The sequence below is a fragment of the Triticum aestivum genome, chromosome 3A (genome assembly GCF_018294505.1).
Source record: "Triticum aestivum cultivar Chinese Spring chromosome 3A, IWGSC CS RefSeq v2.1, whole genome shotgun sequence".
NCBI lineage: Eukaryota > Viridiplantae > Streptophyta > Magnoliopsida > Poales > Poaceae > Triticum > Triticum aestivum.
Window position 1 is genome coordinate 535,047,893 of NC_057800.1, and position 22,091 is coordinate 535,069,983.

Below are 22,091 nucleotides of genomic sequence, written 5' to 3' on the forward strand. Positions count from 1 at the left end.
CTTCTCCTTTCCATCCATCAGATATCACGATCTCCAGCTTCCCCTCGAGGCATGAGGGATTCAACACCCTTGCTTCACTCACCGTGCTTTGCGAAGCTGTGTCGATCAAGCCATCGTGCCGTTTCCTCCTTGGCCGGTGCGAGCTACCGAGCTAGGCATGGCCAGATCTTGGAGTCAGATCATAGCTGCCGCCCCAGCAGACACGCCTTGATCAATCTCATCTCGGTTGGTATTTCTATGCATGTGATAGCTCAACTCTTGGAGCAGAGTGTGCTTTAGAGTTTACACTCGTAAGTTGGTGTTTTTGGCGCATGCAGAGCAGGCGCTGGATGCACTACAGGCCATAAGGCTGCCTTACAGCAAATACATCGCATAGAATTAGAGAACAGAGGTTGGTCCGTAGTGGATGACTTTGTGTATTAGATATCGTAGCACTAGCCTATCATGCCAAACGGCGGGCATGAGTCGTTACTTAAGCCCATGCTGCTATATAGCAACTAAAGTACCAGACACTCCCTTTCCGCGGTTGCTAGAAAGCAAGTTCAGTTGGCAATGCAGAGGTTAGTTAATTAGACAGCAGATCGGAAAGGATGCACACCAAACGTGCATGGTCCAATATATTTCTGTGGACATGATGACATTATAAAACACATACAGAGTACAGTATATAGTAAGTACAGTATATAGTAGGAAAGCGCCCTCACCTAAAAGACAAAGTGAAAGCATACAGTAACCGCACCGAACGAATGGGCAGTACGATAACATTATCCTCGTCAACCTTAATTATTGTCCCAAAAAACACCCTCGCCAACCTTTGTTTGTTCCTTCCTACAGCCTTCGACACGGCGAGCACGGGAGAGCTCAACACAATGGCCACCTAATGGTGTTGAGGGTCCGATCCTCCGGGGCTCAGGCGCTTGGACTCCGCCGCCTTGCCGACCTGCCTCTGCCCCTCGTCGGGCACCTTCATGGATACCTCGGTGACACCAGTGCCACCAGTGGCGGACGGTGCTTCTCTCAAGACCCGAGCCGACTCCAAGGGCACGGCGGCAGCGAGCAGCAGCACGGCGCAGATGAAGAGCCCCAGGCCGGTGGTGCGTGCCATCTATTGCTTCGGAGAGGCGGGCGCTTGACTGGTGAGCTGCAGCGACAATGTATGCCCCTATCTTTCGTGCAAAGATGAGGCAGGATCGTTGATGCAACGACACTGCAAGGCAATGGGCTCTGGAGCTAGCTAGGAAGTACGAATCATGCCTAAGCTATGGACCGACTTATATACACGGGGGCATTATGGACTCCACGTAAGAGATTTTGAAACACTCCACCGGTGGGATGGACCGGTTAGACGGTTGCATCGGCGGCCGTTTTTATCTAGCAAAAAGTTCACTAAAAAATGCCTCCATTGGGGCACCCGGCCAATAGCCAGGCCGATCTCCTGAGTGCATGCGCTTCAACCACTCGCACATCGTCTTCTCGATCAATCAGAGGCGACCAATGTGTAGGTATGCCCGGCGATAGTACGTGCGCGGAGCAAAGGCGCAACCACAACCGACCGGCTTGGACGCATGCGCCTCCCCCCTCCCTATCAGACATCACCTGCCTAAAGGCTGGCTTGGACGGTTATCGGTGTTTTTTGGTTCAGGCGCCTTTGCAGCTCCATAGGTCGGATACGAGTATACGACGATCGAACTCATCAAATTACTCCCAACTTTTGAGTAGATATATCAATCTCCTTCTGGATGCTAGTTATCTCGTCCATGATTCGATACACGCATTCAACCTTTTGCGGATGATCCAATGAATGGAAGAAAAGGGGAGCCCAACACTGGAGGAGAAAGGTAGGCTAGGTGTATGGTTGAGCCAATAGGACTGGCAAACCATGTGAAAAGCCATTGCTGCTCGAGATTGCTTTGGCTTTTGTGGACTCACAATAAACCAACGTTGATATGGCCTTCGCCGGTGTCAGCTATCAAGCCGTAAACAGCGATAACCTTCCACACTCAATGGGTTCCTCCACACCCTCCACACCAGCACCACCTTCGACTACTTGGGGCCCTACCCTACCCTACTTAGCCAAGCAACTGGACCTAAAAACGATGTAAAGCACATTGACTTTTGGCGTTAAACCACCCATTTTAAGTGGAGACAGACCGTCACAATTGCTTTCATCCTTGGGAAGACCACGCATATTGTGATGTGCACTAGTTCATGCAAAATCGTATAGTAAATAGAGAGGTAATAAATCAAAGATCGCTGGGGCCATCTTCCCAGGTGAACCAAAATTAAGAAAACACAACAGGTATTGCTGACACCCACCCGCTATGTTTTACGTTGGTAATCACACAAGCCTGCCCGGCAGTGCTACCAAGTGTACTGCAACTAGACAACCAACATACTAACAAGTGTACTAGAAATGCCAAAATTTACCACTTGTAACACACTAACTTACAAAAAGGTCGAGGCACCAAAGTTAACCAGCTTTTAACCTACGAATCGAGATTAAGAAGGAATGGGATGCCTAGTCACCCACCATAATTATTCCATGCTTAATTGTTATCGTTAACTTTACCCTTAGATTAATGGTTGATCCAATGTGAAACTAGACTTCTATTCAATTGCATTTCATACAGGATTTAACCACAGATGGCACCGGGGATTGACTAGTCACCTGAACTAAACTTCGTAAGCATGCCCTCTTGGATTGTCATCCATTTGAGTACTCAGGTCTTGTGCTAGTGGAATCGACCCAACTACTGATTCCAGCACTCTCCAAACAACTGCTAGCTATAACATGCAAGCAAAGTACCTCTACAGGAGCAAGTAATGTGACTACATTAGCTATTCAGTAGTGTTTGAACTTCGTCTCGGTATTAAGTACATGCTGAATCCTATATATGTCCTTTCATTGCATTTGCATTACCCGTGTTCCTCCAGGGTGAAGCATCTTCTTTCCCACAGTACTCCCGCATCAATACTGCCAGAACAAAATATTACTGGGTTACTATAAACAATGGAATATGATGGAGGAAGTTTCATATTGGCAGAATATGAAGATGCTTTACTACAACTGCTAACAAAACTGAACTTCCTGTAAACAGAAGGCAACTTCTCAAGGTAGCCCGTGCATAAAACTTATCACAAGCTATGCGTCCTTTTAAACTGCAACTGGAAGTACTGAACCAATGCAAGTATACTGTATAAAAGAACAAATAACCTACTTCAGAGCTATCTTTAGGAATATATGCCACTAGTAACCACTTAAGTGGTAACTCCAGTGCTATGAGAGACCCCAGTGAACATATACGATTGGCAATTGAAACAATAGATCATTGGTTGATATAGCTGATGGAAGCCAATTGATATTAGCCCTAAACAACAAGATGAAGTCATCTGAGAAGGATGCATGCAATGCAAGGCATGCTGTACAACATGCGTAAATAAGTGATTCAGAACCCACACTTCTACTAAATAACATAATGATATTATACGCTAATGCCAGCCTAAACAAGAAGATAGAAGTCATCTGACAAGGATGCATGCAATGCAAGGTAAGCTGTCCAATATGTGCAAGTAAGCAATCTGGAACCACGGTTCTACTAAATAACATAATGCTAAAATGTTAAAACGAAAAGAATAAAACCAGATAGAAGTATTACATAATGGTATAAACTAAAACGCCAAACATCCCTACAAGTGATCAGAAATGGGTTATGCAGGTGGGAAAACAAAACATAGTATGCCAAGCAGTTGCTACTCACACCATAATCTGTATAGTTGACAATACTTTTCAGGGAAGTCTGAAAGTGTGGTGTGTTTCATGCTTCCAACAGCCCAATTCTAAATTCAACATATCAGTAGGTAACTTTGCATACGAAATCATTAAAGAAGGTCAAACTAGCATAGAAAAAGCAATATAGATATCCCACGCACTCGTGTGATTGGTTCTCACTTCCAAGTAATTACAGTGTCTAGCACTTTTTAAGGTACTTTAGAAGAATAAAAAGAGACTAAAACTAGGATCGTGTATGGCAATTGCACATATTCTGATGCATGGAGTTGCAGTATATTGAGCTTCCATAACTTTGTTTATTAAGTTCATAGTTCTACAGCAAACCATCATGTAGGAATAAAGCAGTATTCACTAATCGAACTAATAGAGCACCAATGTGTGGAAATGAACATCTCCAAGTTGTGCTGCAAAGGTAATTATCAATTATTTTGAAGATATACTCCATGCTGGTAATGATCCGAGGCTACTATAGACCAACATAAATGCAGCATGCAGGTACCTCCACTCCAAGATCTCTAGACTTCTTTGTATAGTTCTATTACTTTCTGGCATCTACTATCCCATAATGGATTGCTGGTAAACAAGTAATTTTAAGCCGTAACTGTTGAGTAAAACAAAGAAAAAGATGGTAGGATCAGAAATCCAAAGGGTTCAAAAACGAAGAACTGCAAGAAAATATAGAAAGCTAAGCTCAAGATGACTCAGACTAGGAGCTAAGCATGTAACGGCCATGTCCAGTTTTGCATTGGAGCCAGTCTGCATTCAATGTCATGATGTTCGGGAAAACAAGTAAACGACAGCGGTTATTAAGGGCAAAAGAGGGGAAATGGCACTTGAAAAATATGGTTTCGGCCCAAGGGCAAACATAGTGAAAAGGAGTTTTCGAGGCCAGGGACACATATAGTGAAATGAAGGGAGCATACCAAATCAGAAGCATATAAATGGAATAGGGTGTTAACTTACAGTATCCATTGTGACAATTTCCTCAAATAAGTGCTTGGATCTCATGCTGTCGGCGTATTTCTGAAGAGCAGAAAGGTTCTTCTGATGAAGGAATCCCAAGTTTAACATCCATGTATGTGAATATGCAGTAGTAACATGTGACTTAGTTAGAAGTAGGCAAGGATATTTTCTCCTCAAACATTGGGTGGTTTAGCATCAACAGCATATTGTTGTTAACAATAGCCCGAACTGCTAGTTCTTTAGCTTCCATGTGTTTCTTTTTCATCAAAATGCACATCTGCATGATACGACATGAAAACGTAAATATCTCAACTGTTAATTCAGATCCTCTACACGTCAACACGTGTATTCATGTAGAGTAAGAAAATACCAGTTGCATCGAGGATAAAATTACTGGTATTGCACTATCAATAAGGAAACAAATAACCATCTTAGTCACTACTGAATACTGATGATATTCATTTATCTGCATGAAACCGTGACATTAATGATCTGGAGAAGATGCATTCTGCACCTTTTGCAAGTTGTACCATCTACAATTTCACCCTCCATATTTCTCATGTGATCAAAAGGGGAGCAAGAGTCTTCTTAAATAATTAACATTAAAATACAAGTAAAGTGACACGAAATATAATAAATTTGGGAAAGCAGCCCCTGAAATGTTCTGAAGTCCAACCGTGCAGTTCCAAAGCTATATCAGTTTTAAGGTGGGTAAGGCTCAGTCAAACACAAACTGAGAACCCCAACTGCTAGTTTACATTCTAGTAACAGATTTTCAGACAAGGATAATAAAGCATTCGTTGGCAGATTTACTCACATCTTCAAGCTGTTTTCTACAAGCCTCAGCTTTCTCTACATTTCCATCATCTTCTAACAGGGCAGGCAACTCTAGATCTGAAATGTCACCCATCTCCCATATTGTGGAAGAAACTGCATTATCCATACGAGCTTTCGGAGTTCCACTTTGAATCTAAGCAGTGAAATCAACAAAAATGAGCGGACGTGAATAACTGAATACTACCTCCAGTTCCAAACATAAGTCACCTTTGCCTTTTTCACAATCTCAAGATGTGCTTATATCTGCTACTTTCATCTTGTAGAATTGCTACTCTTAGTTCTAGTTATCAAAACATCAAAGCGGCAAACCTCTTGCTCAATATAGTCGAAAAACATGAGACTACAAACTTATTAACGTAGTGATATAAAATATTGTGTGGCGGAAGGTTTTCATAACTATATCTTTTGATATTATTTTTCTGTCAGATCTAGAAACTTAATATAAATTAATGGTCGTTCTTATAAATGTTCGACTGTGTACCAAGGCAACCTTTGGGACTGGAGGTAATAATAGAACAACTAAGGAATATTCAATACACTTACTGTTTGATTCCCCAACTCTGGAACAGTTTGCGGTGATATTCTACACGATAAATTGCAAACCTGTTATTTCCAATAAAAAGAGCTACTCTAGAGGTACATTGAATCTACTAGATGTTGTCGGACCAACAACCTCACAGCTGGAGATCTCACGATGCGTTTCAGCACAGCAGGGGCTTTTGGATCTGGGATTGATTCCTGAGAAGGGAAGTTGACAGCATGAACAGAAGTACCAAAAATTATACTCCTATACTATAGAACACAGATAACAAAACTATATATGTTTTTTCCATTGTAGCTTGGGTAATACTCCCTCCGTTTCAAAATATAAGGACCAAGTTTTTAGAAAAATATATCAATATAGTACCTAATTTGTATCATCAGATCCATCACGAAAAGTATTTTCATATTTTATTTATTTTCTATTGTAGATGTCAATATATTATTCTATAATCTTGGTCAAAGACATGCAAGGTAGACTTGCACAAAAATCGATACACCTTATATTCTGGAATGGAGGTAGTATTTTACAGAAAAAATATATTTATTTGTCCAGGTCTAAATGATTGATAATCTACACAATATGATCATGTCAATTGGTTGAAATCTCAAGTCTAAGCTTGAAGATCAACCATGATAAAATAGCACTCTGGCACTCGAAATATAATACCAAATTCAAAACATAGTGCAATTTAAATTTTACATATCTAGATTACAGAATTGCATGCGCTGATTGATCATATAATTGAAGAGACAGGCCAATAGGCACTCTCTGTAGTTGCATCGTAGATCTCTTAGATCTGGCACATGATCTAATCAGTTTGCAGTATCAAGATACGGCAATCTCTACATTGATATATTATTTAACACTTGTAACTCCAAGGTAAAATTTTATACGGATGCAACACTTCAGCACATTGCAAAATAAGCGGGTACAAACACTCAACACAATGTGGAAATGAACAATGCAATGTTAGCATTTAGAGAATGTAACTCTTTGCAATGATATGAATCACAACCTTCAGAAGAAGGCAATTAGGATAAAGCAAAGAAGGAAACAAGCTTAAGCATAAAAGAAAATGTGTTTGATGATATAAAACTGCACAGAACGAAAAGAACCTCGGGCATCTTTTGCTTAATGGACGGACTAAGCAATGCAGCTTTTCCTTCAACAAAGGAGTTTGGGATCTTGTGTGTCCTTACAGGGGAACCCTTGCTCCCACTCAATTTTACTGAATCTTTATCCAGAATCAAGCCAGACTTTGGACTTCTGTTGCCTACTTTTGAAACTCTACATTCAGGAAAATAATTCAGTCCCCTTTCACGTAACATTTCTAGAACAAAAAACATGAGATATTGGAGTAGAGATAACCTTGATCCGGCCAGTTGGAAAGTTGTTGGTCTTTTATCATCTTTGGAAGGAGTGCCTTGTATCATATCAGAGGTGTTGCTGCCTTTTAGGAGCATCTGGCTTGTTAGTAAATTATTTCCAGTGGTATGTGCTGTACTGCTTGGAGTATTCTTAATGGATGAGTTGCCTGCACTAAGTGGCTCAAGTCTGAAAAAGATGCATATATATTTATCAGCGTTGACAATATCTCACAAGAAGATTTGTAGACTGTCTTAACAATAACAAGAGAAGCGGATAAATCCAGAAATAGATGGGCATACAAACTTACGATGACTGACTGTTCAAGATTCAAGTGGTCCGGTCCGGTTTGGACCAGTTACTGCACCTCTAAACCTCTTGCAAAACCACAGGTCCACAGTTCGGCCCGCATCTCATCTAAGAGGGCCACACGGGTAAACCTAGGTTCGGCCCTAATAATTAGTAAACAGGCGCACGCCGGCGAGGATGACACGGTGTCGTACGCGCAGTCGTGTACCCACCAGCGTCGGGATAGAGCAGGATGAGCGCCCCCAGTCTGGCAGCAGCAAGACGTCCATTTTTGGCTCTGTGGGGCGGTCGCAGCCTGTGGACGTGGTGGTGACCGTGGCGTCGTGCACGACGCGAGACAGATGTGTGGCCAGCGCGGCAGCACGAGCTGCAGGATGTGTGCGGGTGCGTATACTGAGAGCGGCCGACGGTGTGGAGGTGCCTGTGGTGCCACAAACGATGCCGAGACAGACGTGCGGCCGGCGCAGCGGCACGAGCTGCAGGGCGAGTGCTGCGTCGAGCCGTCGCAGGCAACGGGCGTGGCTGTGGCTGTGGTGCGGCGGACCACGTTGATACGAACGTACAGCCGACCGGGCGGCGGAAGCTGCAAGGCGTGCGCGGGCGTCACCAGAAGCAACCACCCGCGTTGGAGCATGGCTAGCGGCACCTCGCAAAGCACGAAGGAGCGGTTCGACCCTAGGGTCAAAAGGATATGGCCCTGTTGGACCCTAAAGGTTATATGGGCCGTCAGGTTACCCTATTGGTGCCAAAAGCCAGGTCCAGTCCACCGGGCCAAGGGGTCGCACGGACCACCTGAATCATGACTGACTGTTACAGAGAACTCAAAATACCAATTAAGAACTGGAAAAGGTCATACTTTGTTCTAGAGACATGATAAACCATGAGTACATCAAATATCAAGAATTATGCCATGTAGGATTGTCAGGAAGTAAATCCAAAGTACAGTTAGTTATAATTCAAATACAATGGGGGTCCTTTTCCACGAGGATCACATTCACTGTGGTAAGTGACTTCCTATTACAACATTGCTACCACGTAAACTATACTATGATTCTAAAAAAGGGCAGCCCGGTGCACATAGCTCCCGCTTGCGCAGGGTCCGGGGAAGGGTCCGACCACTTTGGGTCTTTTGTACGCAGTTCTTCCCTACATTTCTGCAAGAGGCTGTTTCCAGGACTCGAACATGTGACCACATGGTCCTAGTCACAAGGCAACAGCTTTGCTGCTGCGCCCTTCTATACTATGATTCTAAAAATGGCGTAAATGACATGCGGAACTTATTAGCTACCAGTGCTGTCGAAAGTTGAGAATGATACATACTACTGCAACAAAGAGCATTATGTCATGGTGTAAACTCGAAAGGTAGAAAAATGCATGTGATGCAAATCCACTCTATTCAATGCATCAGTTGCTTCTCTGCCACCACATTTTTTTTCCTATATGATCCAGAAATGGACTGGGTTCCACTATCAAGAGATTACGAAACCTCTGCCACCACATCTATGAAAGATACATTGAAATTCAAAATATTTAAGGTAGTCACATTTTTTATGTATAAGGACACACACACCGCATAAACCATAGCGCTGCATAAAGCCATAAACTCAATAAAAGTTTGTTGAAAGACCAAGATCAATAGGAGTGAAACTTTAGGCCTCCTTTGGTTCATAGGATAAGGAAATCATAGGAATAGGAAAGTCATAGGAAATGAGATCACATGTACTATCTCAGTTCCTATAGGAAAAGAGATGTCATTTGGTTCATAGGATAGGAATTTTTCCATTAGGTCCATAGCTAAATTTTTTTCCTTTGAAATGTGAAGGATAGGGACCAATCCTACATAAAAATAGGAATCCATTCCTACAAACCAAATGGCTCTATAGGAAAAGAAATCTTTTAGAAATTCTATCCTATGAAATTCCAACAAACCAAAGGAGGTCTTAGAATGATATTTCTGTCGGTTCAATGTTAGGTAAGTTCATACACAGTGGGACTTAAGAAAAAATCTTATGGAAACTATATCATCATGACACCATCATAATATGGAGAAAATACAGCAGAGTTGAGCATACCCAGGTAAACATGTGCATATATTTCAACTCAGCACATTGTTGTACTTTGAAGGGTGAATAATTACGTACCCATGTTTGGCATTCATGGAGGTGGTTGACAGCCCCTGTAATCCTGGCTTGCAGTATGTTTTTGCCGGCGTGATTTTATGTTTATCAGGATCTGCATGCTTGTGTTCCCTGCATTGGAAAACACTCATTAGTGATACAGTTTTATCATTTTATAAGTACATGCTAGTATGCCAATCTATCTATTACCTGTTCAGGTCTGTAGGATGTGTATTTGTCTTTTTGATCATGTTATTGGCACCACTTAGTTGATTTAAGGTAGTCTCTGAAGTTATTTGGGGAGGCCTGCTTGCTTTCGTATTTGCAGACTTGGACAGAAGAGAAAAGGTTCCTGCTTCATTCACTAGTGTAGGTTTAACATTTCTGATTTCCCTGCATAAATGTATCAGAACACATTCGCCTAGTAAGAGATCAACACACAAAACTAAAAGTTAGGTCACAACCAAGTAAATCAAAATATGATACTCAACAGAACCATGGGTTCCATGAAGCATTTGTTGTGCGTAATGATGTATGTGCAATGTACTTAATCCAACATTAATGATGTTCTAATTTAAGATAAGACTTTTCTTGTCAAACAAACAGCAGTCAACACTAGGTTGAAGGTTTTATTTTGCTGAGAAAGAAACTTTTGTCAAAGATAAACCTCTGCATTGTTGAAGATAGATTCTTTGGACCTGAAGTCCCTTTCTCAACATTCTTTGTCCCGCATGATGTCTTCCTTAGAGGCTTCATTGAAGTGCCTCTATAAAATTGGTTACCATGACTTCCTTCATTAAGAGATGTACTTTCCTCCACAGGCTCATTCTGGTTATTTTGAGAATCTGAGTGGCCCCCTGATCTTCTTGAGATGGGGACATTCTCAGTGCTCTTGTTTCTGGATTGTGAACTAACTGATTGCTCACTGCTATTATTCTCCCTTGATGTTATCTTAACTTTACTAGGGTCAACTGGAAGAGCTTCCTTGCTGCTCCCAGGAACTGCTACCGCTTTCAAATGTGTTGGATCTTCACCAGATACAGCAGTGGAAGGAAAGCTATGAGAAGAATTGTTGACAACTGGTTTTGTTGGATATGTCTCATTAGAGTGCTCTTCAAGCACATCATTTGACACCATATCTACTTCAAGTTGGCCCACACTTGCAGGATTGATGCTGAAAAAATGATGCATTTTTCGTTAGATGACTCAGTAGTGTTAATACTTAAAGTCAGACAACTGCCGTTCGTTAGATTCGCCTACCTTGTCAAATGAGCAGGCTTCAAAGTGCAAGCATTCTGTGTTTGTATTTGTTCCTTACTCTTACTATCTTCAGGAACATCAGTGCCCTTCCCTGAAATACCATTTTCTTGATCCTTGTTACCCTCTGAAGAGATAGGGTCAGTTTTTTCTTTAGGTCTGCTCATACCATTTTCCTCAAAGCCCAACTTTGTGTCAAGATTGAAGTTGCCCAGCCTTTAAGGAAACAAAATAAACAAGATGAACAGCTAATTGCATGAACTTTATGAGAAGAACAGTCTTCATCAGCCAGGATAACTTACTCATTAAAATCAAAGGAAAAGGAGAAGTTGTCTTTTTCAGTTACTTTTCTCCCTTCAGAAAGCTCATCGCCGTTTGAACTGTTGTTCTTCGCTTTTTTCTTGAGAGGACTAGAGAAATCTAAATCAGACATGCCCATTTTAAATGATGATAATTTGTCAAAGGCTCCATCAAGTCCAAAATCATCACTGGACAAGGAAAGAGATTGTCAGCACCATATGAACACTAGATAGTAACTAATTTCCACTTGTTTGCACCAAATGTTAAGGAAACTTTGAAGCGCAATACTCACAAATTCTCAAAGCTAAACTTCTTGCTACTCTTTGGAGCTGACTCGACATCAAAGTCAATTGTATCTTTTCCTGATTTTGGTAACTTCCAAGATGAAAGAAAATCATTGCCAAAGTCTTCATCTGCCAATAAATAACATGTTAAATCATTACAATCTTTAAAATGCATTTTCCAAGTCTACCGCACAGCTCATGTAGTAGATTTAATTTCTCGAGGATAAGAAGGAAACAAATACAATGAACATGACTCATACACAGCATCAATCAGAAATCTTCAACATAGCAGTCTAAGATTAATTTGACTATGGTGAAGCATAATAAGGAAACAAGGTGCCTGGATGACCTAGTATCATAACACAATAATAACAAGATACATACCAAGGGATGAACTTGTATTTTTAGCATTTGCATTAGAGGCAGCTCTTTTTCGTGATTCATCCATGGTTCCCACAAACGTGGACTGCATGCCAAAGGAAAAGGAAAATACATTAGGAACCACTAAAGACACACAGTGGAAGAGGAACCATGTATGCCACTATTATTAATATTCTTAATAACCACTCCAAATACATTTGCAAATGCTGGTGATGTTTTAATTATGCTGGTGACACATTAGGAATAGGTCAATTCAGATTTGTTTTTTCCCACCACTATGCTTAATAGGAAACAAAGCACATGTGAAATACAGAGAGACATTAAACAATAGAATAAAAAAACATTAAAGGGTCTATCGACTGACTACTAGATTTTCAATGACCCTATCTCTCTCTGAGATCATACCTCTATTCAGCTTACATTACCTAGATTTAAACAATAAAACCTATCTGCCCATGTTTTCAGAGACAATAGGCAATCTCATCAAGGTGCTTAATGGGTAGGACCTCACCAAAGATCCAGAAAACAGCAAACAATGGGGAACGTGAAAATCTGACAGGCAACAAATAATATGAGCACATTCCATTCAGAGCACCAGCTCATTTCTTGAAACTTGAAAGTAGGAAGTTACTATGATCGATAAAAACATCAAGTGGGCCATAGAAGTGAACGCTTGAACTAACTAGAACTAAACTGAAAACAATTTTGATTTGCAATGTCATACTAGATACCAGTAAATGGTTGCAGAAGAATGACAATAATTTTAAACAACAAACTACAAGTTAACTTTGACCTTGACAGTCAGAACATATTTCTTTTATCAGTGGAATAATTAACATTACTGGACAACATTTGGAGCAAGGGACCTCTATTTGACATTTTGACAATAGACTTAGGATCAAATGAAGCTTGGTAAAGCAAGTCTATGCGAATCAGAGTTTGACAGCAGGCTACACGGTTAAACATTGAGAACTTATAGAACACTTAATGCGCCATTTTAACCATGAGATGCACGAAAATAAGGAGAGCAGTATTGAAGATCCCTCCAATAAGATTTGAAAACCAGGAGTACTAATGTACTTTAGAGGTTCGTAATATTGTCAGCTACAGTAATATCTTTTGTAGGCGGCCTTCCGTTTTTTTCAGTTTCCGTGTTGCTCATCCATACATTAAATGAACATGGAATTCGAATAAATGTCCTAATTATATTTCGTTGACAGGGAAACCACTTTGCTGAGTCGAAACAAAACAGCAAAATGGCAACGGGCAGGGGTTGAAAAACAGCATGACTCCGATGACACTAGCTACTGTTCATAAGAGCCCATGAGGCAGTCAAACAAGATCATGAAACTTGTCGGAATGCTAAAGCCACGCGAACACCCAGGAAACTATCACAATTATGCCACTGCTTGCTGGTTGCGGTACACCGTAATCAAAACGAAGGAAACATTTGATCAAACAGCGTGCGCGCGCGAACACGCACGGAACGGGTGGTGTAGAAGACCTAGAGGTGGCGTGGAGAGTAGAGACCTCCGTTAATCCTGCACCAAACCTTCCGAAAATCAACGCAAAAAGTATTGAGCAGAAATCGCCCCAGATTAACAGCAAAAACGCACCAATCAGGGGCGGATCTAGAAGGTGTCGTGGGTGCTCAGTTTCGCACAGCGGGAAGGGAAGAGAAGGGGTGGGCACACCTGGTGGGTGCTCGTCGCCGGCGAACGGCCCGACGAATACCTAGGCACCTTGCGTAGGGCGGCGGCGGTCGGCCAGTCGTTGCCACGAGAGAGAGAGAGGGGGGAGCGAGAGCGAGCGCGCGCGCGCCTACACGCGAGGTGAGGTGAACGGAAGAAGAAAAGACAGTTGTGAAGTGGGTGAACAGTGAACACAGTCCGGGGCTGGAGCAGGCCTGATCAATCGAGGCAAGGCGGCATACAGAGTCTAGGCCGGCATACGCTCTGGCCCATTTAGTTTTTTTCTTCTGGTTATATGTTTTTTTGTTTTTCCTTTTTCCTCTCTTCTGTTTTTACCTAGTTAGACTAAAAAAACCTAGCTTTTTATTTTTTCTATTTATTTTTTTGATTTTACCTTTGATTTTTTTTAAATCCTTTTAGGGAGGCAGATATGTAAACATTTTTTTCATTCTATATATGTGAGCATTCTTTTGTAGTAGTGCATGAATATTATCTTTTGTATACACTAATTTTTTTAGAAAAATATACAAACATTTTTTGAAAACACATGAGCAATTTTTTAATAAACGTGAAATTTTTCTAGCAAATGAATATGAACATGTTTTACTTTTTAATTTTAACTGCTTAAATATTAAAAAATGCTAAGCTGAAAGCATTTTATAGAAAAATAAAAATGGTTAACAAAAGCATATTAGATTGTGCATGTGGACTATTCCACGCTTAGAGTCTCTTTGATTCGTAGGATTTGTAAAATGTGTGAAAGAAAAAACACATTGGAGTGGCATGTCATCTTCAATACTACAATGTTAGTACAGGCATGGCAAATTATTCTCTCCAAACTTCGTCGGCGAGTCCGTGGATTCACCTCCCCTCTGCCTGCCGCTCCAGCGGCCGATGGCGGGGAGGGGAATCCCGGTGCCTCCGCTCCGGTTAGTAGTTTAGGTTAGGTTTTTTAGTCCTCGCGGGTGCGGTGGTTAGACGGATGGCGGCGCTACTTCTTCGAGTTTGTCTTCCGGTCCACGATCCTCCTCGAGTACGTCTGTCTGGACGTAGTCAACGGATCTCTGATGTAGATTCCTACCCTCTCTTTGGGACGCTGAGGTTAGGGTTTCTCATCTTGTGCCGAGATTTGGTGCAGGTGCTTCAAATCTATGCAAGGGTTCAACGACGACGATTGTGGCTCTAGGGCGCTGGTCCTTGGGGACACATGCATGAAGACTTTCCGGATGTCATCGACAAGGTCAAGCCGGCTCCGATATGGGAGCGACGACAACAGCGCGTCGGCAGCTTGTTCTAGCGACAGTAGTGGTTGTTTGTCGGTCTTGAAATCTCAATATAACTTTTACTATGTTCAACATGCTTTGTACTTCTGCTAAACTTTGATAATATATATGGATCATTTTTATAAAAAAAAGTACATGCATTTGATTGTACGCAAGAAAGCGTAGTATTCTTTACATGAGGTTAGAGTGGATGAGATTTTATATATGAAAACTACAAATGAATCCTAAGAAAAATGTATTTAAATAATACGGATCAAACAACCCACATAGGGACAATATTAAGGATTAGAATCCTCGAAAATTTCTTTGAACCTTTGAATCCAACGTGTCGAACAAGAGAGCAATGGCAGGGAGCATGCAAATGGGCCAGAGCCATTCTTAGTTTCAGCGGGTTTTTACCCTATTTTGTTTCCCTTTGGGGTTTCATTTGTTTTTCAGCTTCTCGTTTTCAGTTGTTTTTCATTTTCTTTCATTTTTGCATTTATTTTTGAATCATTCCTATATTTTACATGTCGTTTTATATATTCCTTTAGACAAAACCATGAAGTTTAGTAAAAATATGTAAACTTATTAGTAACACATGAGTTTATTATTTGTATAAATAAATACCTTTAATTATGCGATGAATATTCATCCATTATATATAAACATATTTAAGTACAATATGAATATTTTATTCAATATATATAAACAACTTTTGATCCATGGTTATTTTGAGAAATACATAAGCTTTTTAAAATACATGAATAAAATTATTTTGGTGAACGTATATTTTTTAATATGTGCTGAAATTTTTATTTCGTACATATGAATGTTTTTACTTGTGTTAAACAACGGAGGGATGTTCGAGGTCGACAGCTACCTCGTCAAACGAAAGGCCGGAGCTGCTGCTGCCACGCACGCAGTGCCGAGTACAACGGCGACACCCGAGGGGGGAGCAAATGCGGTGGTTTGTAGTAAGTATCAAGTTTTTTCTATTGAAATAATCAAGAGATACTTAGAGCATTTCCAATAGATGATGTAAAATAGGCTGGAACCACTTTTACATCACGAAAGAAAGAAAACGCTGCTCCAATACATGCTGTAGATGCAAATATTTTTACTAAAGATTTGTTCTATATGTAAAATAGGGCACCAAGTAATGCAAATTTGCATCACTTGATGCTCTAGAGAAAATGTTGCATCACCAGAGGACCACGCGGGGAACAACGGCTGGAGCAAATTTTGCATTACCAAGTGCTATTTTTACATCACCAAGTGTTCCAACAGGTGGTGTAAAATAGGGCACCTACAAGAAGAAAGTCGTGATGTATTTTGTAACACTTGTTTTACATCATCTGTTAGAGTGGAAGGTTTTGGTGATGTAATAAACCGCTTTTGTGATTAAAAATTTACTTGAAAAGCACAATTTAGTGATGTATTTTACATCATTTATTGAGATGCTCTTATCTACACACATGCCACCTCTTGTAGCATCGCTCAAATAAAATAAAGACTTATTTGGGTCCCGAATAATTCTAGTGTGGTTCCAATTATACGGGACCAACATGCTACTCAACCGGAACCCAGAGCTAGATAAAAGGATCCATATGGTTGACTCGAGGAGGGTGAATAGGCAACTAACAATTTTTAGTTTTTCTTTACCAAATTAAACTTAGCATCAAAATAGGTTGTCTAGATATGCAACTAGGTGAGCAACCTATGTTGGGGAACGTAGCATGCAATTTTAAAAAAATTCCTACGATCACGCAAGATCTATCTAGGAGATGCATAGCAACGAGACGGGGAGAGTGTATCCACGTACCCTCGTAGAACGAAAGCGGAAGCGTTAGGTTAACGCGGTTGATGTAGTCGAACGTCTTCACGATCCAACCGATCCAACGTACGACACCTCCGTGTTCAGCACACGTTCAGCTCGATGACGTCCCTCGAGCTCTTGATCCAGTAGAGGGTCGAGCAAGAGTTTCGTCAGCACAGCGGCATGGTGACGGTGTTGATGATGTGATCCGCGCAGGGCTTCGCCTAAGCACTACGACAATATGACCGATGTGGTAAACTGTGAAGGGAGGCACCGTACACGACTAAGGAACAATTGATGTGCCCCCGCCCCCGTATACAAAGGAGAAGAGGGAGGAGGCCGGCGGCCATGAGGGGGCGTGCCAAGGGGGAGTCCAACTAGGATTTCCAATCCTAGTTGGACTCCCTTTCCTATTCCAAGAGGGGGAAAGAGGGAAGGTAAGGGAGAGGGAGAGGAAAGAGGGGGGCGCATCCCCCCTAGGCCAATTCGGACTCTCTTGGGGGGCACCCTGCGGGCTGCCCTCTCCTACTCCCTTATGGTCCATTAAGGCCCATAACTTTCCTGGGGGGTTCTGGTAACCCCTCGATTCCCCGATGAATATCCGAAACGTCCCGAAACATTTCCGGTGTTCGAATACCTTCGTCCAATATATCAATATTTACCTCTCGACCATTTCGAGACTCCTCGTCATGTCCGTGATCTCATCCGGGACTCCGAACAAACTCCGGTCACCAAAACACATAACTCATAATACAAATCATCAACGAACGTTAAGCGTGCGGACCCTACGGGTTCGAGAACTATGTAGACATGACCGAGACACATCTCCGGTCAATAACCAATAGCGGAACCTGGATGCTCATATTGGCTCCTACATATTCTATGAAGATCTTTATCGGTCAAGCCGCATAACAACATACGACATTCCCTTTGTCATCGGTATGTTACTTGCCTGAGATTCGATCGTCGGTATCCTTATTCCTAGTTCAATCTCGTTGCCGGCAAGTCTCTTTACTCGTTCCATAATGCATCAGCCCGCAACTAACTCATTAGTCGCATTGCTTGCAAGGCTTATTGTGATGTGCATTACCGAGAGGGCCCGGAGATACCTCTCTAATACACGAAGTGACAAATCCTAATCTTGATCTATGCCAACTCAACAAACACCTTCGGAGACACCTGTAGAGCATCTTTATAATCACCCAGTTACGTTGTGACGTTTGATAGCACACAAGGTGTTCCTCTGGTATTCGGGAGTTGCATAATCTCATAGTCAGAGGAATGTGTATAAGTCATGAAGAAAGCAATAGCAATAAAACTAAACGATCATTATTCTAAGCTAACGGATGGGTCTTGTCCATCACATCATTCTCTAATGATGTGATCCCGTTCATCAAATGACAACACACGTCCATGGTTAGGAAACTTAACCATCTTTGATTAACGAGCTAGTCAAGTAGAGGCATACTAGGGACATTCTGTTTGTCTATGTATTCACACATGTACTAAGTTTCCGGTTAATACAATTCTAGCATGAATAATAAACATTTATCATGATATAAGGAAATATAAGTAGCAACTTTATTATTGCCTCTAGGGCATATTTCCTTCAACCTACATGATGCAACAACAACTAGCACACAAGCAAGCAAGGGATACAACACAATATAAGCTTGCGCAAGTAAAGGTAAGAGATAACCAAGAATGGAGCCGGTGGAGATGAGGATGTGTTACCGAAGTTCCTTCCCTTTGAGAGGAAGTATGTCTCCTTGGAGCGGTGTGGAGGCACAATGCTCCCCAACAAGCCACTAGGGCCACCGTATTCTCCTCACACCTCACACAATGCGAGATGTCGTGATTCCACTATTGGTGCCCTTGGAGGCAGCGATCGAACCTTTACAAACAAGGTTGGGGCAATCTCCACAACTTAATCGGAGGCTCCCAAAGACACCACGAAGCTTCACCACAATGGAATATGGCTCCGCATTGACCTCAACCGTCTAGGGTGCTCAAACACCCAAGAGTAACAAGATACGCAAGGGATTGGTGGGGGAATCAAATTTCTCTGGGTGGAAGTGTAGATCGGGGCCTTCTCAACAAATCCCTAGAAAATTAACAAGTTTGATTGGCTAGGGAGAGAGATCGGGCGAAAATGGAGCTTTGAGCAACAATGGAGCTTGGGGAGGGAAGGGGTGGTGTTCTTGGGGAAGAAGACCCCCTTTTTATAGTGGGGGAAAAGATCCAACCATTACCCACTTATTCAGCCCGCGACACGCGGTACTACCGCACAAGCTCGCGATACTACCGCTAAAGCGGCAGTGACCAGACGAGGCCCTGTTGCGCATAGCAACGAGCGGTAGAACCGCCAGAGCGGTAGTATCGCGCACCCTTGTGGTACTACTGCAAGGCAGGGCTCAACTGGGCTGGAAAGGCACAGACTAAATAAATTACGTCTGTGACTACTTCCGCTGAGATCATGACTATGCAAAAATCTGGCATGGTACTACCGCTGGCAGGGAGCGGTACTACCACATGGGGGCAGAAGTAAAAAAATTACTTTCGTGTCTACTTTCGCACGCGCCAGTGTCAGGGTCGGAGCGAGCGGTAATACCGCTCACCAAGAGCGGTACTGCCGCTGGACCCTGTGGTACTACCGCTTCACTGAGTGGTACTACCGCAAGGCCCTGCGGTACTACTGCTCACTTGAGCAGTACTACCACACGCCACAGACACTTAAGCATTTGGAAGCCTTCATTTCGCAGAGACAAGGGTAGACGAATGGTGCTCCAAAGAAGTGAAGGAAAGGTGGTGCAAAGGAACAGATGTGTACGTGTAGATTCCACCCTAACCTTTCCGAAGTGGACCCCCTCTTAATAGTACGGCTTTCCTACGACTCAAATCCACCGAAAAGAAACGTAGAAAACCGCCGTCTTCGATAGGCTCCGAGGGGCACCGAATTGTCTTGTGCCCGAAAATGAGATATATGAAATACTCAAAGCACACAATTAGTCCGCAAATGCACTGTCATCAATCACCAAAACCACATAGGGAGAAATATGCCCTTCCAACTTCCATTTTTTGGTGGATTGATGACAATACGGGATTTGCACATAAGGATATAAAAATGAACATAAGCAAACTCAACATCTATAAAATATAGTCAGGCTCCCCCTAGATGTGTGCACTCTAGATATAGATATGCTTTGGACTGCACGACACACATACTAGGATCAACACTCCCCCTATATTTTATAGACAAGGCAAAACTTGCAATAATATAAGTGACAATAAGCATTGAGGCAAGGTAAAGTAAGTGATCATGAAGTAAAGGGCACAAGATAACATAAGCTCACAAACTACTAACATACTAGACAATAAGATAAGATAAGTTTGAGGGCATATGTCTCACACCATATGATAGCATGGGTCTCTTGGTCTCACACACACACCAACACAAACCAACAAACCAAAGCGATAAAGGTTCAATGAAACGAAAGCAACAAGACACAAGACTCGCAAATCCTGGACTCTCTCCCCCTTTGGCATCGATACACCAAAAAGGTAGAGATGACACCTGCGACACAGGTGGTAGCTCCCACTGACGCGATCACCCATCAAGCTCCTCATCTGTCTCAGCGGCAGCAATGGACTCCCCATCTGACTCAGTCCACTGATAGCCCTGCTTCTGAAGGAAATATGCCCTAGAGGCAATAATAAAGCGTTATTTATATTTCCTTATATCATGATAAATGTTTATTATTTCATGCTAGAATTGTATTAACCGGAAACTTAGCACATGTGTGAATACATAGACAAAACAGAGTGTCCCTAGTATGCCTCTACTTGACTAGCTCATTAATCAAAGACGATTAAGTTTCCTGACCATTAGAGAATGATGTGATGGACAAGACCCATCCGTTAGCTTAGCATAATGATCATTAAGTTTTATTGCTATTGCTTTCTTCATGACTTATACATATTCCTCTGACTATGAGATTATGCAACTCCCAAATACCGGAGGAACACCTTGTGTGCTATCAAACATCACAATGTAACTGGGTGATTATAAAGATGCTCTACATGTGTCTCCGAAGGTGTTTGTTGGGTTGGCATAGATCAAGATTAGGATTTGTCACTCCGAGTATCGGAGAGATATCTCTGAGCCCTCTCGATGATGCACATCACTATAAGACTTGCAAGCAGTGTGACTAATGAGTTAGTTACGGGATGATGCATTACAGAATGAGTAAAGAGACTTGTCGGTAATGAGATTGAACTAGGTATGATGATACTGACGATCGAATCTCGGGCAAGGTAACATACCGATGACAAAGGGAATAACGTATGTTGTTATTGCGGTTTGACCGATAAAGATCTTCGTAGAATATGTAGGAACCAATATGAGCATCCAGGTTCCGCTGTTGGTTATTGACCGGAGATGTGTCTCGGTCATGTCTACATAGTTCTCGAACCCGTAGGTCCGCACGCTTAACGTTCGATGACGATTTGTATTATGAGTTATGTGTTCTTGGTGACCAAGTTTGTTCGGAGTCTCGGATAAGATCACAGACATGACGAGGAGTCTCGAAATGGTCGATAGGTAAAGATTCATATATTGGAAGGTAGTATTCGGACATCGGAATGGTTTCGAGTGATTCGGGTATTTTATCGGAGTGGCGAGGGGTTACCGGACCCCCCCCCCCCGGGGGGGAACTATTGGGCCTACATGGGCCTTAGTGGAGAGAGAGGAGGGCCACAAGGGGTGCCCGCCATGGCAGTCTGAACTGGACTAGGTGAGGGGGCGGCGGCCCCCCTTTCCCTCTCCCTGTTCCACTCCTTCCTTTTCCCTCCGGTGAAGAAAGGAAAAGGGGGGGCAAATCCTACTAGGAGCGGAGTCCTAGTAGGACTCCCCCCATGGTGCGCCCCTCCTGTCCGGCCTCCTCCTCCTCCCCTCCTTTATATACGGGTGCAGGGGGCACCCCATAGCACATCAATTGTTCTTCGGTCATAGTATCGTAGTGCTTAGGCGAAGCCCTGCGCGGATCACATCACCATCATTGTCACCACGCCGTCGTGTTGATGGAACTCTCCCTCGACCCTCTGCTGGACCAAGAGTTCGAGGGTCGTCATCGAGCTGAACATGTGCTGAACTTGGAGGTGTTGTACGTTCGG

General features: G+C 42.5%; 1 protein-coding gene across 1 annotated transcript; it reads right to left on the minus strand.

Moving 5' to 3' along the window:
• Positions 1 to 2,583: 2,583 nt before the first annotated feature.
• Positions 2,584 to 14,023, minus strand: LOC123062090 (uncharacterized protein At4g18490). Its single transcript, XM_044485430.1, has 16 exons — positions 13,842 to 14,023; positions 12,151 to 12,232; positions 11,775 to 11,895; positions 11,485 to 11,670; positions 11,186 to 11,398; positions 10,593 to 11,099; positions 10,136 to 10,318; positions 9,950 to 10,057; positions 7,503 to 7,688; positions 7,250 to 7,421; positions 6,264 to 6,328; positions 6,134 to 6,173; positions 5,571 to 5,723; positions 4,920 to 5,030; positions 4,754 to 4,828; positions 2,584 to 2,974 (listed from the first exon to the last, which is right to left on the minus strand). Exons 2-16 carry the CDS (start codon positions 12,212 to 12,214, stop codon positions 2,969 to 2,971), a joined length of 2,190 nt encoding a protein of 729 aa, XP_044341365.1. The 5' UTR covers positions 12,215 to 12,232; positions 13,842 to 14,023; the 3' UTR covers positions 2,584 to 2,968.
• Positions 14,024 to 22,091: the final 8,068 nt, after the last annotated feature.

What these genes read in the sequence shown, in the direction of transcription:
- LOC123062090 (XM_044485430.1), bottom strand. Translation starts at nt 12,214, where the DNA reads ATGGATGAATCACGAAAAAGAGCTGCCTCTAATGCAAATGCTAAAAAT. An exon ending in CATCCTACAGACCTGAACAG is followed by an intron (nt 10,058 to 10,135) that starts GTAATAGATAGA and finishes TTTCCAATGCAG; the next exon opens with GGAACACAAGCATGCAGATC. An exon ending in TTAAGCAAAAGATGCCCGAG is followed by an intron (nt 6,329 to 7,249) that starts GTTCTTTTCGTT and finishes TTCCCTTCTCAG; the next exon opens with GAATCAATCCCAGATCCAAA.